General features: G+C 40.5%; 1 protein-coding gene across 2 annotated transcripts in view; it reads right to left on the minus strand.

The window, feature by feature from the left end:
* Positions 1-3,352: 3,352 nt before the first annotated feature.
* Positions 3,353-17,349, minus strand: part of rhpn2 (rhophilin, Rho GTPase binding protein 2) — a 30,230-nt gene continuing 16,233 nt past the window's right edge. The window contains exons 5-15 of one of the 2 annotated variants that reach the window (XM_039795405.1): positions 16,744-16,821; positions 14,788-14,912; positions 12,811-12,977; positions 10,685-10,872; positions 10,321-10,477; positions 8,382-8,501; positions 8,065-8,259; positions 7,603-7,679; positions 6,041-6,187; positions 4,608-4,763; positions 3,353-3,921 (exon numbers count right to left, since the gene is read on the minus strand). In XM_039795405.1, the coding sequence (XP_039651339.1) occupies positions 3,655-3,921; positions 4,608-4,763; positions 6,041-6,187; positions 7,603-7,679; positions 8,065-8,259; positions 8,382-8,501; positions 10,321-10,477; positions 10,685-10,872; positions 12,811-12,977; positions 14,788-14,912; positions 16,744-16,821 (1,677 nt within the window). In that variant the 3' untranslated portion in view covers positions 3,353-3,654. The remainder of the gene's footprint in view (positions 3,922-4,607; positions 4,764-6,040; positions 6,188-7,602; positions 7,680-8,064; positions 8,260-8,381; positions 8,502-10,320; positions 10,478-10,684; positions 10,873-12,810; positions 12,978-14,787; positions 14,913-16,743; positions 16,822-17,349) is intronic. The other variant, XM_039795406.1, reaches the window with a different exon arrangement.

Genomic DNA, 17,349 nt, shown 5'->3' on the forward strand with positions numbered 1-17,349 from the left:
AGGCACCTTGCTACAAAAGTAGTGCTGATTGGCTAAAAGTGAGTAGAGAAGCCAATCAGTGACTAATATGATTCACTTAGCAACGACGTCCTCACCGACCATAGATATATACAGCGGACAGGCCAACAGGGGGCGATGTCGTTCCATCTAATGATCAACTGTCATCTACTGTCTCTCGAATCTCAGCACATAGGGCGATTGTAATTTCCTTTCTTTCTTTCTTTCTTATTTTTAATGTATATACAGTAAAAAATACAATTGAATATGTCCCCTAAAATATTTTAGTAATACCTTTTAAAGTGTGTATCACATGACAGACCATTCAAATGTGTCTTCCATCCAGTCAACTTTGTCCCTGAAATTTTTAAAACCGTTAGCTGCCAAACTTGGCATGTAAACTTAAATAAAGATGTTTGTGGGTGCTACCTTTCAAACTTTTCTGAATATCCCCATACTATCAAGCATGAACAGATAGCGAAAACACATTTTGTCATAATATCCATCATCTATTTTCATACCCTACTGCACTGTGCTGGCTGATCATATACAAAAACACATGTATTTTTAGTCCTCTTTTGGCTATAAATCAGCTGAAAATAGGTTTTACCCAGTGCTGCCCTTAGAAATGGTGGAAGAGGCGAATCTTATAACCAAAGTCAACAGATTTGGTTCCTGTCATATCAACTTTTCCGGTGAAAATAAATCTAAATACTGAAGAGAATTTGTTATGAGAATTCATTTTCAAATTTCAAAGCTATGAGACTAAACAGTCAGCTCTTTTATTTCAGTAAAATGTCCTACCACAAACAAAACACACACAGACAAGTGCCCAGAAAGGCCTGATGGCAGATTAGGATGTCATGTGATCCCAGGCCAGACTGCCAACAGTTACTAACCCATGAGTGTTGACTGAGTGTGTGTTGGCTTACTGAGGGATGTGTTCAAACTTCATTCCAGTCATTCCCAACCTGCCTGGTAGTTTCAATCACTTAGATACACTGACCCACAAATATACAGTATATTTGAAAAAAAATCCAGGAAATTTGTTTTGTTCCCCTCTTTTATTGAGATTTGAGTTCATACAAATGACACGAAGACTTACAGACAAGGCATTCACCCCACAGGTGTTATGCAACACAAAGTACAGAGAAAGAAGCAAATTCAACCTGAAACCTTTTAGAAGAATAGGTCCAGTACCATAACTCTCTGCTTATAGACCAAGGCATTTAGGATCACTATGCATGGTGAAATGCATTGAGAGATCAGTTAAGTCTACAACTTATTCTGTTAGCACTTACTAATATTAATCAATTACTGCACTTTCTTCTTCATGATTAAGCATACATGGCACTTAAGACACCAAAATAGGTAAACAGAGACAGTAAAGAGTGTTGCATCTTCTCAGTGTTACCCTTTAAAAACACTTAAAATATCCTTACATAGACAAAACGTACCAGTATATAAGTTCACCAAAGGATTAAGCAAGGCTAGTAAAATACATTCTTTCAAAAAATCCAACGTGCAAAAATTCACAACTTGACCATTACTAAACTGTTCTGAAACCTACAACATAAAAGGTGTATGTACATATACATATATTTTTTTTGAGTATTTGTTTTTATTACATAAATAATTTGATTATCAAATGTGTATAATAATCTACTTTGTAGATAAAGAGATAGTCCAACACTGCAAAGTGTCAGTAAAATGTGGGATGTGACTAGGACTAAGACAGGTAGAGACAAATAGTAGAAACCTGACAGCGGGCTTTGATCAAAGTCACTGTTAATTGACCGGCTGTCTAGGTGCGATGCAGTCTACCCACATTCTTCCCTTCTGGAAACAAAATAACCTTTTTAACTACATCAAGATTCACATTAACAGAGAGACACGTAGCTCATGCTCTTCTTACAAATTGACAAACTGCCAGACAGCAGCAGCACTGATAAAAGAGGGCCAGAACAGGGTAAGATGAGTCAGTTTAGGAAATGGTACATCCTGGCATATTAGGAACATGGAGGCATTTTGGTCTGTGGCATATCTGGTACATTAAGCAAACCTAAAATACCAATATTTTCCATTTACACTTTGTCCCAGGCATGACACTTAGCAGAAATAATAATCCTCAAAGGCTGTCTTACAACTACAAAAGTGACAATAATACAAAACCAAGGTGTGTATATATACAGTATGAATTTTTTTTAGCAGCTTATAGAACATTGCATTCATCAACTCTCCCTAGACAAAAAACAAGAACTGCACAATTTGTTTTTTCCTCAATCATTGTTTAACATACTGCAACAAGGTTTATAACATCTACATATCTATTTAGAAAATGTTTGCATTTAAAACCCCAAACACTGATCAGTATCCACAGATTACAACAAATATCGTGGCAATGACCTAATCCTCACATATACAGTATGAAACATGACATGTATGGAGGACACACACAGAACATAACTGCACAGCTACATCAGTATACAATGGAACTAACAGACTGCGTAAGCCACAATAAAATTATCCCCCTTGCAGTCAAGTAGAAACCGACACTGGGTGTGTTTGTACAACTTTGTTTTTGTCCTTCAGTTCGTCTGGAGCTTTTCTTCAAGAAAACATACTGAGATGACAGTTTAACTTAGAGGTCTGTCTCAGTGCTGTGTAGATATATATAAACTGGAATGATAACTGGTATGTTTTTCCCCCAGAGTGCAGTTGTCCTGTGCTGTACACATACTAGTATGGTACAGAAGGATTTCCCATTGTGTTTGGTGCGCAGCCTAGTTTACTTCAGATACTGACCTGTGCTGGGAAGGTGTCCATGTACAACAAAGGCACCTATATACAGTATTTGGCACAGCCACTTTCCCAGGTAGCTGGCAGAAATGTCATCATTACACCGGTGACAAACAAGCTACATACACTACTGTTCAGTATTCCAGTGGAGACACCAAAGGGCACTGGTACTGTACCATAGCAGGTCCAGTATGGGTATAATACAGTAGAGGTCGACTGATTAATCGGCCGATTTTTGGCATTTTTTACATAATCTGCATCGACAGATATCAGAGTATATCAAGCCGATTTTTTTTGTGTTAAGTGTTATACATTTTCTTCAGACCTAAAACAAAGAAATGCTGCTGGTGGCTACTGTGTGCAGCGCTACTATTGTTAAAAGTGTTAATTTATTTTATTTATGAAAGTTCATAGAAGTTTGATAAATGCTGCTGAGTGCACTAAACTTTTTTTTAATTTCTTCATTGAAAAGTTTATTTCACAAAGTTTATTTTCTTCTTACCGGTTTTCATTTATTTATACATTATTTATACAATATGTTTTTACATTATACATTTTTAATTTAAGTATACAAGTGCAGATTGGTGAAGTGTTTTGTTGAGAAATTTTGTGTATCTTAAGTAATTATTAGTGTTACATTTTATCTTTCAAATGGAGGTTTAAAAACAAGCACATATTGGCCAAAATAAATTGGCAGCATTTATCGGACGTCGGCTAACCCTGATTTCTAAAGATCGGCATCTGCCAGAGAATAACCCATATCGGTCGACCTCTACAAGACAGTACTGTATACAGCCATACTAGGCCTAATATGCATACTAAACGATGCTTGCAGACAGTAAGAAGTCTGCAGCTGGCTCAGTAGAGGGCACTGTCGTTGTTGTAGGTGCTGGAGCTGGGGAACGTGGGACAGGGTTTATTCCAAGGAAGGCCCCCGGAGTGGTCAGCAGTGGGAAGGCTGAGGGTGCTGGCGCTCTTCAGCCTGTTCTTCAGACCCCAGCTGAGGAAGGACGACTTCTTGGTTACTTTGCGGGACTTGGGGTTCTTGTCATCATCATCATAGGCCAGACAAATCATGGAGTAGGTTTTAGGCAGGTTTCCACAGAAGGTGGCACTCTTGGTAGGCTGGACAGAGAAATTGACAGTGACATTTAGCGAAAAAAAGGCAACGATTGTTTGTTTAATCAAAGAGTTGCACTGGATGCCATACAGGCTCAATCAATATGTTGGGTCAATAAGTTAGCAATTTAAGTTAGTAATTTTCTCAACTGAGGTCAATAAATACCCAGAATCATAAACAGACTATTGAGTAGCAGCTGTGCCTAATATGAAAAGTGCTGGACAAAATAACAAAATAACAGAAACAATATACAATATATAAATAAAGTTGTACCAACTCCTTAAACTTTCTCACATATTCTTTCTTTCTAACAACAATGGGACTGCACTGCTAGATATTTCTTTTTCTGTCCACCCCATGCATGTCCCACTGAGAATGAGCCTAAAACTAAATGATTTGAGCTCTTTGTCCTGATAATTAGGGCACTGGCTCATGAACCATTTCCTCTACTATCCAAAAAACTCTTCTGCTGTGAATTTGTCAGTTTACTCTGGTCCGATTATTTCAAAAGTCATACAGCTGGAATTGGTTTTATGCACTACATGTATGTCATATCCAAAGATGTCTTATGGGAAAGTGTCTAGACAATTTACCTCAAACGGAGAAATTCTAACTGTGCTGTTTAGTCATCGGATACAAAAACCAATGGCTTTTTTCTCAGCCAATAGGAAGGAAAGAGAGCATGGCATACCATTGGTGGGTTGCTGTCCATAATGCTGATCACCTGGATGTCAATCCCCTTCTCATCCACATCCTTCAGCAGCCGCATCACATCGCTCACGCCCATCCATTTGCAATCTGTGTTGCCCACGGCAACAATGTAGTCACCCTCCTTCAGACCGTCAGCCTAGAAAAGACATTGGGGGGAACAGGAGTCAGAGAGGAGGTCCAGTGAAATGCCCTGATGCTGCAGCAGACAGTAAATATTTACAGCTGAAGGTTTGTTTGAATGGCAACCAAGTCAGGTTCCCCTACTTTCCATCAACACCCTGGAGACAGCTGGGATCAGCAGAGAAAACACTGAGGTTTAGTCCCAAACAAAGCTTTTTTAAAGCAGCTCAAACATTTGCCAAAGTGTCTGTGTGTACCAGAGCACCTTACTTCATAGCTGTGGGAAATCTGTCTTATCGACATGAGTTCAGCTATTTCTGTCTGTTAACTTGATCTGTGTTCACCAGAGGCAGGTTAGAAACTCAGTTGGTTCCTAAATAAATCCTGTTGAATGCAGTATTAAAAGTTATAAGGAGTTTGGCCTAGTTAGACTTATGTAATACTACTAATCTGTTTCTCTGCATAGCCTGCAGGGCCTTATAAGAGTCTGCTCTTTGTCAGCACCTCTTAATGAGCTGTCAGACTGAAAAGGATTGCAGAGAGAAAATACTCTCTGATTCTTAATTAAATTAGTAGCCAGAGTGGCTGTGGAGGGGGAGAGAGCGCCTCCAAACATTCTTTGAGGCTGGTTAGGTTTCCGAGAATTACTTTATTTATTCAACGGTTCTCTGAGCAAATAAGACATTGTATGTATGTGTCATTTGAACTTATTTGTCATTCAGGGGGCAAGCATGCATGAAATTGTTAGTTCTCCCGCCGTAGACAAAGTCACTCCCTGCTAGTTAATCCTGTTGCAGGGAGTTAATATTGAGCAACGTATGCTTCTGGCTTTTGTTAAAGTTTAACCGAAGACAGTACTGAACATGGCCCCTGAAATAATATAGTTTATGTGCACAGTTTGTTAAATTATTTCTAACAGCCTGCAGATGATGAAAACCCTTCCCCTGTCCTAGGTGTGGACTACAGATTTATCTAGTGACTCGTCGGTTAATAAAGATGAGAGAAAACAATGACCTTCAGTGGGTCATCATAATTTATCATCCTACGGCAAAAAAAGGGGCAAAAATGGCATTCACAGATGGATTTGCATGTTTTATCCCTAACTAAAAAATTGGTTACAGAACGTAAATCCGAGGATGACGTTCGCTGTGATGGGTTCTATTCTATCTCAAGATCATTTCAAGTCTCTGCAAGCTGATTTGAATACCATACTGACATTCATTGAAATAAAGGCTGGCTGCAAAATAGGAGATCCCATGTTCAGCCAAAGGTAAGGAATATAGGTTGACTCACAGCAGCTCGGCAGAGGGGGTCCAACGAAACCACCTGGACTGGTGTTTCCCCTTTCAGGGTAAAGCCCAGGTCTCTGTCTTCTGGGCAAAGATGTAATGTCCGTGGGGCTGTCCACCGCTGCTTGGCTGAGAAGACTGACAGAGGGCCCTGATTGGAGACAGTGTGGGAATGCTGAGGTCAATATGGCTTTTTTTTTTTTACTTAAGTGGATAATATAGTTATATATATATATATAGTTAAACATAATAAGTCCACATCGGTATACTGTTAGTACATCTGTACATATACTATGTACACTCAGGGGGTACACAAAAGCCTTGTGGTCACTGAGTATATATTGAAATAATCAATCTCCCTAAACCAGCCCTTTGTTTCCAGACTTGCAGTCTCACCAAGCCAGTCACATTTCCTTTTGAAAAGACACACAATCCTTATCCCATACTGAACATGTGACTTATGTCTACTTGAATGTTGAGAGAAAAAAAGAAAAAAAAAAAAAAAAGGAAAAAAAGAAAGAAGAGAGAGAGAGAGAGAGAGAGAGAGAGAGAGAGAGAGAGAGAGAGAGAGAGAGAGAGAGAGAGAGAGAGAGAGAGAGAGAGAGAGAGAGAGAGAAAAAAAAAAAAAAAAAAAGAGAGAGAGAGAGAGAGAGAGAGAGAGAGAGAGAGAGAGAGAGAGAGAGAGAGACACATATATACACACTCTTGTTTACACACATATACACACACACTCTTTTTTACACACACACACACACACACACACACACACACACACACACACACACACCAAATGAGTGATAACAATATACAATACAAATAAAACCGATAAGTAGCAGGTACCATTTTGTAACTATTTTAAAGAAAAAAATTAAATTCCCCTATAGTAATCACCTGTGACAATTTCAGGAAGAGTATCTACCATACTGTACTGTATAGTTGCATGACACAAGTATGGCTGCAATTATTGATTAATTCTAATAAATTCATTAATCTGATTTGAGTCTTGTTGCTGCTGAGACTGTTAATGAAGAGCCAGGTTGGATTTTACAACAGGAACCTAAGAGGTACTTATTCACAGAGACTGCTTACACCATTTGTCTGTCCTTACCAATCATTTGCTTCTACAGTTGTTCGTCTTGAAATTGAAAATTGAAATAAATGACTCGCAATTGAATGCCTCTTTCAGTCAGAGGACATAAACAGAAGATTCCAGTTCCAATGACAGAGGATGCCAGTCCCCCCTCCCAGTCACCACAATGAAAATCCTGTCCATGGTTAGGTGTTAGTTTTGCATTTGTTGCTATGGATGAAAGTCCAGGAGGCTTTGGGAACAAGATAGAACTTTGGATTGCCTGCTGCTAAAATGTGCCAAAGCTTCCAGGAGACTCACCTTGGTTGGTTGTACTCAGAAATAACAGAAAATACACTCTGGGTGTTCAAACAAACAAGTACACTTCCGATGTCTAAAACACAAATCCAGAGCCATTTCATGTCACTTGATGAATAAACCAACAATCATATAGTAAAAACAGCAATGTGAGTGGAAGAATATTAGTACCCACATACCAGCCTCTGGAAGAAGTCTGTGACTTTCACCTTTGTAGTTGCGGGAACCTCCATCTCTGCTTTGTGCTCTGTTTTAGCTATGGAAGGGAGAAAAACAAAGCTGTCATTCTACAATGTTTACTGTCACTACCACATTTCAACTGTCACCCTGTAGAGAGGCAGGCAGGGAGTTAGCAGTGTAAACATTACATCATCTGTCCCTTATCACATCTGAATGCAGCAGGTGTGGTACACAACCGTGCAGCCTTTTTACGAACAGTTTCCTGAGAGACAAAGCTCACAAATGAACACTTCTTCCTGCTTGACATGAGTGTCATTTGTGAAGTGTTTGTTGTGGTGACACTAAGGTGACTGGTTAGTTTCCATGTCAACCACAGGAAGAATAGCTGTCATCTCAGAGACTTAAATAAACATTACAATTGTTCTAATTGTTGTCTTCTCTATAAAACATGTAAGACTCACAGATGATGTCTGGGGCCTCCGTGTAGTCTGTGAACTCTTCCTCATCTTCATTTTCACTGCACTTGTTGAGCGAGCGCTGGTGACTGGCTTTTAAAATCTCCTGCAGGGCCTCCAGCTTGTTTAAGTGGTGGCACAAACCAAAGATCCTTAGAGCCTCCTCATGACCCAGTATGGCCCGACGAATGTGTGCTTTACCTGGGGAGAGGATGGAGAATTTGTCATAGGACCGATGAGGAGAAGTGGGTAGCAGAGAGGAGGAGTGAATAAGAAAATAAAGAGAAAAGGAGATGAGGTCAGCCTAAAGTGCTCACACTTACCAATGCGTTCACGTTCATCTTTCCTTTTCAGGATGTCAAGAGGAGAGCGTCCTTCAGGAAGGCGATCATAGACCTGTGACAAGGTCTTCTCCTGCTGGTCCTCATCATCACGGAGACTCACTAAACACAGGCAGCAAAAAGAGTCGGTGTTAAAAGAAAACCTAAATTGAATGTTGTGTACCACCCAGATCGGGGTGAATGATAAAAACAAATGGCTAACACTCTTGAATGGCATGATGTGATGCCATGATTGCTTTAATTTTACAACATATGAATTTGAAAGGTAGACAGGACACTGTATATAGATAAGTCAGTGCACAATGCATACATACATTGTTGCACACTTTAAACGGTCTTCTCATTTCCTTCATCTCCTGGTTCACAGGATTTAAAAAGGTAACTCTAAAGCATCTGAACTTTTGTAGGCTTCCTCTGCCTAGTCTGCATCTAAGTGATGGCATAAAGTTTATTTAGGTTTTAGTGTTTGCAGTTGATCCGTTTACTAAGGCAATCTTCCTTCTGTCCTGTTTTTGAGTCGTTTCTCTGCAGTCCTGTGGTTAATTGATCTATTATCCTGATTCAGAGGAATCTGCTAATGAGCTGCCAAACTCAAAGCTGCTTTGCTCTGTTGTTCCTCTTTTCAATCCTGCCCTATTCATAGCACTGGCTAAAACCAGGACCATCCATGGTGAACTTAATACAATCTGCTGTAGTTTTGTTTTATTTGTTTTTATTTTCAGTTTGTTTTTATCTTCCCTAAATTGTAATTTTTAATGTGTACTAAGAATGAAAAAGGATAAAAACAAGACCATGACAACAGTGTAAAAATGTTAATGCATAGCAGTAGGGCATTTTGAATTATGGACTCATTACAAGGCTGGGAATAACAAATTAATTAACTGTTCAACTAAATGATTAGTTGTGTCTATTTAAGTATATAAGATGTCAAAAAAAAAAAAATAAAAAATTAAAAAAAAAAAAGGTTTTTTATAATTTTTTAACCGGCCCTTTGTGGTTTTTTTGTTCACTAAATCAAAAACGTCGCTCTCCCCCACGCCGCGCGCTGGCTCTCTCACTTGTTCTCTGCCACTTGATTATGCAGGCAGCATTAAGAGGCTACATAACTTTAATCCCCCAGCAGTCTACAGTACATCCACTCAATTCCGCTCACTCCAACCATCTCTCTTTTTTCTTCATTCTCACTCTCTGCCCATCCTGCCACTGAGTTCCTGGAAAGTGAGCCTCGTTTTACCATTGGTTGTGTGCGAGTGAGTGTGTGCGTCTTTCTAAATAGCTGTTACGCAATAGCATTGTGGCCGGCTGTGGTTTAGTCCAGCCATCTGACATGACCAACCCAGTGGCCTGTATGGCAGAAGGATCAGGTTTCCGGGTGTTCAAAGTCAACATAACAGCCAGGCTAATACCATAGAACAAGCAGATTCAAACTTGTACAGTGGATGTGCAGACAGAGTGAGGGTGGAGGTTGTTAATCACTAGGAGAATAAAACTTTGTTGATAAACTCTACCTGTGTTGTTGTTGTTGTTAAAAGAGGGACAATATTTGATTTGTGTTAACTTTGCCACTACATAAGAAGATTATTAAACTACTTTGTGTTACAGTATGTACAGTATGTGGAGAACACATGTCTCTAGCATCTAGGGCACTACTGTACTTGGGTACCAGTGCACACTTTATGCAAATAACTATGCATTGCAAAAAAAGTCCTGCTCTGACAGTAGTGCTTTTCATAAGCAGGAAAAAATAGCTTGCATGCTTATATAATGTAGCTTAAATCTAGAATAACTAGCAAATAATAGATTATTTTTTTCTTTTCTGATTTTCTCTAAATTCTGAATTCTGTTAAACCATGCTCTGGCATCCCTTAAACACATGCAATCTGTGTGAAAATTATTAAAATGTCTCATCTCTTATCCTTACACTGGTGGTCCAGGAGCGCTGAGGCTGCAAAATAGTGTGCCATGGAGCGGTAGTGGTTGGTTTTGACTTGCGACATGGTGGACCAGAAGAACGGGACATTGTCTTTGATTGGCGTCTGGATCATGGACTGATGGAGTTGGTCATAGATTTCTGAGACCTGGCAGGAAAAGGAGGATAGAGTTACTGGGAGCACATGAAAAGCTCTGATCTGGATACAATCGCTGATAGAAGTAAGGAATTGGACTGTGGTGACATTATTACTTTACATTCACTTTACCTACAGTATACCCTACTAAGTCCACAGCGAAAGAAAGAATACTGTGCCTAAATAATGTGAGGACTGTGTGTTTTTGCTGAGATTTACCTTTGCAGCCTCCTGGGCCATTTTCATCAGGGAATAGAACTGGTTTCGGATCCCAGGCAGTGCAGTCTTCTCAAACAGGCACTCCTGAGCCTGAGCAAGCATCATCCGAATCAACATACTGAGCATGGCTGGGCTCATGTCGTAGCTGGGAGTGTGGGTGTGTGTCTCTTTCAGGTGGTTCAGGATACCTGGGGGAGAACGAGAGGTCAGCATAGCTCGAAACCAAACTATTCCAACAATAATAATAATAATAATTTAGTTCAGTTGGCAGGCAAGACAAGGCTTCTTCTTATTCTGTAGACTTTCTTGTCTGGCAATCTGAATAAAGAGCTTTTGGTTATTTAAAAGACAAGCATGTTACCCTGGATAACCTAGATCCTATTTAGCTCTGTGAAAACAAAAACAATTTGTTTGTAAATCCATTTTAAGACCATGCAAGGAAATATAATCGTTTTTCTCTCTCTTATGTCCACAGTGAACCACTCTAGTTTGGGTCTTGTGTGTGAATGGGAGCTGAATGGGGAAAAGAGAGAGGTAGATTGTATCCATATGTTCCATCTAGCCCAGAATTATAATATGTAGCACCCCAGCATTTAACAAGTTACTCTTTGTCTCGCTTTGCCAGACCCTCCTCTAAAGCGTGAAAAGCCGTGGTGTGGCTGCAAAATAGGCTAGGAAAGAACTTTTGGTTTTATGTTTTGGTGGAACATTTACACGTTTAAAAGTAGTTTTAGTGGTGCAACAGATAACTCAGATTGGACAGATAGTCTAGCTAGCTGTCTGGATTTACCCTGCAGAGATCTGAGGAAAGGTTAACCATAGTGCTCAGATATCGACCGGAGTTTAAAATAAAACACAAAGGAAGCCCAAGGCAACGGATATCCGGACTAAATGAGTGAAATCCGGCGGATTTTCCGGCGGCAACGGAGCAATCCCAGAAGTGGAACATCGAGGATATAGACTACTCTAACAGTAGTAGTTAGTAATACTAGTAAAGTTAATGTTTTGGGCAACAGTGAATATTCATGTAAAACTCAAATAGTCCATTTGGGAGAGGCATATAGTTTGCTGGTCCACAGAATGACTTCAGCATGCTGGTCCATTAACCCTAATTACTGACACTCTTATACAAATGTTTTAAAAGGTTCCACACAGGAAAGGAAGAAGTAGATGCTCTGACAAACGGAATCACTTAATTCTCTAAGGTCTGTTGCTGTTTCTACAGTATCCATTGCTAGCAGTGAGATCAATGTCTGTGTGCTTCTTTAAAGTTGAGCCAAGACGCAAACCTTCCTAAATGACTTTTTATGTTCGATGGAAGCAATAAGACCATCTGCATTCCAACTGAGAGTGCCTCCCTCTTATTTTACAGATTAATAACCTAGCAGCAGAGAGATGTAGACAACTTAATAACAGAGCACTGTCTTCATATAAGGTTCTGCCATTGTTGGCTGGCTCCTCCCAGCCTTGAAACCTCCCTGTGTCCCTGGCCAAAGGGCACTGCAGCAGCCCTGCTACAGAAAGCATCCCTGCATTTCACCTCCCAGCTTAGGTTATTACTGGCTCTTTATACTGGTGACAATGTTACTCATAACAACATAATTGTTTTACTTAGTACAAGCCTAAATTATATCCATCAAAGCAACATAACCAAAGCTGTGGCCTGTTCAGAGCTGTAATTATAGTGCAATACTCATACTGCCAAGTCATAATTCTATCAAGACTTTTCTGAGCTTCCTGAAACCTCGGAGGGTTGGCAAACCAGTTCATATGATGAGTGCTTCTCTGGACCTTAGCCACATGACAAGAAGCCAGAGAAACATTAACTGCATTCATTCTCCGTCATGGTGCAGAAGTCAGAGGGTGGAGGCTGGCACATACTCTGAAAATAAGTATTTGTTCATACCATTGCATTTTTTTCTGAACAGTGTGTGCCTTTTTAAAGTGAAGGTCACAAGGAAATGTCAGCAAGGGGAAAGAACATTTTTAGTTTGAATAAAGCACTACACCTGGCGAAGTGATGGGCTGTTTTACATGTCAAAGAGAAAATGTTGGTGTCACTGTTTTTTGCTGGTGAGAGAGGAGGTGTCTGGTTAAACCAGTTTATGACTCCTATCTCCTCCTACCTGAACTTTTCTGGAAGGAAGAGATGGCCTCCTCCAGGCCGGCTATTGTCTGTCGGTCACTACGGGTGCCGATTTGAGAGTAGAGGGCGGCCATGTTGAAGAGGACACTGGCTTTCTCCAGTGAGAGGTTCTGTTGGCATAGCGGCACTCCTGTAAAAGAGTCGTACCTGAAGGAAAGAAGTATAAGCTGTCACTACTTTTGTTTGTAAAGCAGATAAGAAAAGAAAAAACAACCACAAAGTGCCTTACTGAGAATAAATGATGTAGTAAAAGCCAAAAAGATAAACAATGTAAGAGATACATCTAGTAATATAGAATATGGGATTTTGAGTTAAAAAACACATTCTCTGTAGGAATCAAACAGGTACATTTACAGCAAGAATAAAAGCCTGTTTGCCACAATGTGTTGTAACTTTACCTTAAAGTCCAATATGATATATATTCCCGTATTAAATCCAAAAATGATTACAATATGTCATCAGATATTAAGGTAACATGCTAAGCTGAAATACTATCTTTTCTGACACCAATGCTAAAGCCAGTATTTTCTCCTTTGAAATTTCCCTTCCGTGTTTTGGCCTGTGTGTTATCAACTGCCCAGTTTGACAGCAAGGCCGGGATGCCAGATGGTCTGTAAAAATGCAAACCCAGCACGCTACAGCAGTAGTACAGGCAGCAAACAAACAACAGGATCAATGGAGATAGATTCTACCTGACCTAAAAAAACTTGGCACGTTTCTAACAGTCGCGTGACTAGAGACGTTAAAAACCCCGAGTAAATATGGGAGATGTATTTGAAAGATGGAGACAGCTTATAGCCCAAAAGGACGCCGAGTTGCTTAATTTTCTCCTGAACAGGTAAGCATTAGCTTCAGGCTAATTTATCACAGCTACAAGGTACGGGCCTTTTATGTTATTTTAACATTTGTGTAATCACATTGAATTTAGAGAGTAACATTACTCAAGTTAGTTACTCTCAAAACAATTGAGACACAGCCAGTGAAGTGATCCCAACTGGTCACGCCATAAGGACCAGGCAAGCAGGCCACGGCTGTTTACAACGTGTAGCCTGTGCAGCGGCCGTAGCTGACAAACGGTGAGTAATTTTAAGCCACGAAAGGGTGGCTGTACATCGGTAGAGAGGACCGTGAGTTTGCGTTTTTAGCGGTTGTTTTCCTTAATTTTAAGCGGAGTAAGTGTCCGTCAGTCGGGTAGAGAGGACGGCGAGGTAGTGGTGTTTTTAGTGGCTGTTGCCATAATTTTTGTCCGAGAAAGCGTGTTTGCCAGTCGGGTACAGAGCTCCGCGTGAGCACGGGCTTTTATGATTGTAAATATACCCAGCATTTAACGTTAGCTACTCCGCTGTGTTGTGGAGTAATGTCTGGCTATGTGAGACTAGCGTCTAGCAACATCGATGCCGTGTTCTTAACCTGGCAACCTGCGTAAACTTTGAGTCTGGGGAGGAGGGGGCAGGGGAGAAGACTCTCTCCAGTATTTTGAATTTGGACTGCAGTAACTACTTTAAACGCTAGCGGTCAGTATTACATATTGGACCTTTAAAGGTTGAGGGTTTAGGCCTATAAGCTAATCTCCCTGTATCTGCTGCATGAATGAATGCAGTGTATTTAGCATGAAGTCAGTAGGGGGGGTCAGATGCTCTTCTGACACTTTAAGCTCAAAGGCTTTGGAAAACCCTGGTGTAGGGGCTCAAGGCAGCTAGATTAAAGAGCAGGACACCTTTCTTTATAAAATGATGCTTCATCACTGCTGTAACCTCACCTGTTGCCTTTCTGTCTTAAGGAATATATTGTAATAGTTATTTGTTTTGTAAACCCTTGCATTTGTTCTATTTTTTCAATTTTTTTAAATTTAATTTTAACAATATCCTATGAAGAATTTCATAAAGTACATTTTGATAATTGCTCTTAAAAATGGTAAATTATTATAATTATAAAAAAAAAAAAAATGGGTGTGTACCAGGTGAAGAAGATGCCAGTCTGGCGGGATGGGGAGAAGAACCGGCTCTCCATCAGAGGAAGATGACTGAAGTATTTGGCCAGCAGTTCCACCCCAGCCTCATCTCGACTTGGCGTTCTGCAAGCCTAGGGCATGAAAGGAAAGAGATCTGATACAGTCTGTAATAATGGAGAACTTCTTGTATTGAAGATGCACAGCGCTGTTGCTAGAGGGAAACCCCATTTAAAAGGATCAGTTCTTGTAAGGTTTTTCACTTACGATAGTGGTCTCTAGCTATGTGGACAGCTTACCAATATCTCAAAAGCTCAGGAATAAAACTAAAACTATCTGCATGGATAGAACACACTAGACATGTATATGAAATATGAATATGTTTTTGTGATTTGGGTGCAAACAAACCCTTCAACTCACTAAGGATTTCATAGTGTTTTGTGTGGTAGAAAATTGTATGGACACTGGGTTGTTGTTAGTTATTATTAGGGCCCGAGCGCCGACAGCGGCCAAGGCCCTATTGAAACTGAAGGAATTATTGTTTCTTTCTTTTTTTTTCCCGTCAAATGAATTGGCTTTTTGAGGGGCTTAACATATTCAAAAACTCACCAAATTTGGCAGTCGCATCAAGTCTGGTGAAAAATTACGTATTTTAAGGGTTTCGCGAATAGCCGCAAAAAAATGGCTCGCTAGCGCCCCCTAGAAAGTTCCAAAAATTGAGCCCCTGCAGTGCGTTTAACGTAGACTCACGAAACTTGGTACACATATGTAACATGTCAAGACGTACAAAAAACTTAATTAGAGCCATACCCTAAACCCAACAGGAAGTCCGCCATTCTGATTTCAAAGTTCGAAATTAGTGCGATTTTGGCCATTTCCACATTTCCTCCTAGAGATTTCATCCGATCAACTTCAAACTCGGTCTGTGCCATCTTAAGAAGTTAAAGATGAAAAGTTGTTTAAAGAAAAACTTTTAGTCATAGGGCGTGGCCGTGGCGGGGCGGCCATTTTGTGCGTTTCGCCGCCGAAACAGGAAGTGGGTGTAACTCGAGTGTACGTTGTCCGACTGGCTCGAAACTTTTCAGGATTCATAAGAGTCCGACCCTGAGGACAAATAAAGGCCGATATTTACTTAAAGTCATAGCGCCCCATAGTGGCAACAGGAAGTAGGTCTAAAAGTCAAGGTGCTATACTTTAACAAACTCCTCCTAGAGATTTCATCCGATGGACTTCAAACTTGGTCTGGACCATCCCAACACCTTAACGATGAAAAGTTATTAAAAGAAAAACTTTTCGTCAGACGGTGTGGGCGTGGCGGCCATTTTGAGTGTTTAGCGAAGAACAAAGAAGTTATTGTAACTTGAGTGTACGTTGTCGTATCTGCCCGAAATTTCTCACAATTGACAAGGGTCCAGCCCTGAGGACACCTACAGGCCAAAATTGACTTTTGGTCATAGCGCCCCCAGCTGGCAACAGGAAATGCGCCTTATATGACAAACATCATCCGATTTGCATGAAACTCAGAATGTGTGGTCTACATGTGATACTGAGCCGCCCCCTATAATATGACCACGCCCACTTACCCAGGCCACGCCCCCTTTCATAACATTTGAACCGTTTAAGGTAGAGTATTGTGTGAGGTGTCACTGAACTCAGCAGAGTTCCTTCTTCATTGGTGATGTTTGGCCCGCCCCCTATGTTTAGGCCACGCCCCCTTTTATAACTAATGACCCGTTTGATGTAGACCTTTTTTGTGAGGAATCATTGAACTCAGCAGAGACTTCCTTCTTTATTGGTGATGGTTTGGCCCGCCCCCTATGTTCACACCTCGCCCCCTTTCATACATGCTGACCCATCTAAAGTATGCTTTAGCCACGCCCCTTTTCACAGCTAATGAACCGTATAATGTAGAGTCTTGTGTGTTGTTTATATATATGTTTAACATATAATGTGTGTGAACACTACCTGTCGCAGGTCCATCAGGTCAGCAATCTCATCTTCAAAACTGTTCCCGTCTTCACTGTAGTGCTCCAAGATAAAGTCCTGTCAGAAACAAAACAAAAAGTTAAACAACGAAATACAACATTATTCTGGCCAGTTGTTGGCGAGTGCTCTGGGGCTTAAGCCTCTCTTGCAACTAATCCACTCTGTCACATCATTCTTAACTGTACACAGAAGTCACGTCCAACTGTGCAGTGCCAAGTAGGGCTGGTGTGAGCTGTCACTCTGTCAGAGCCAGCCAGAGGTAGAACACCTAATTAAAGTCAATAAGTAGAGCAGCATTAACGTACTCACTCGCCACAAACCCGAACAGGATGCAAAGCACTGTAAGAATGCCGGCAGGACATTTATTAGAGCGCTTCCCCACATTAGAACATTGCTACATGATAATTACTAGTCTCAGTAACTGACCCACTTTGGATAACAAGACTAATCTTTTTATGGTTGGATGATTTACTGTTTCTGAATGAATAAATAGCAACATAATGTAGAAGCAGGAGTACAGGGCGCAGACAACGTGACCCAAATACTACATGAAAGGAGACTTTAATCTGGCAGCAACTAAAAAAC

This window comes from Perca fluviatilis, chromosome 3 (genome assembly GCF_010015445.1).
Source record: "Perca fluviatilis chromosome 3, GENO_Pfluv_1.0, whole genome shotgun sequence".
Lineage (NCBI taxonomy): Eukaryota > Metazoa > Chordata > Actinopteri > Perciformes > Percidae > Perca > Perca fluviatilis.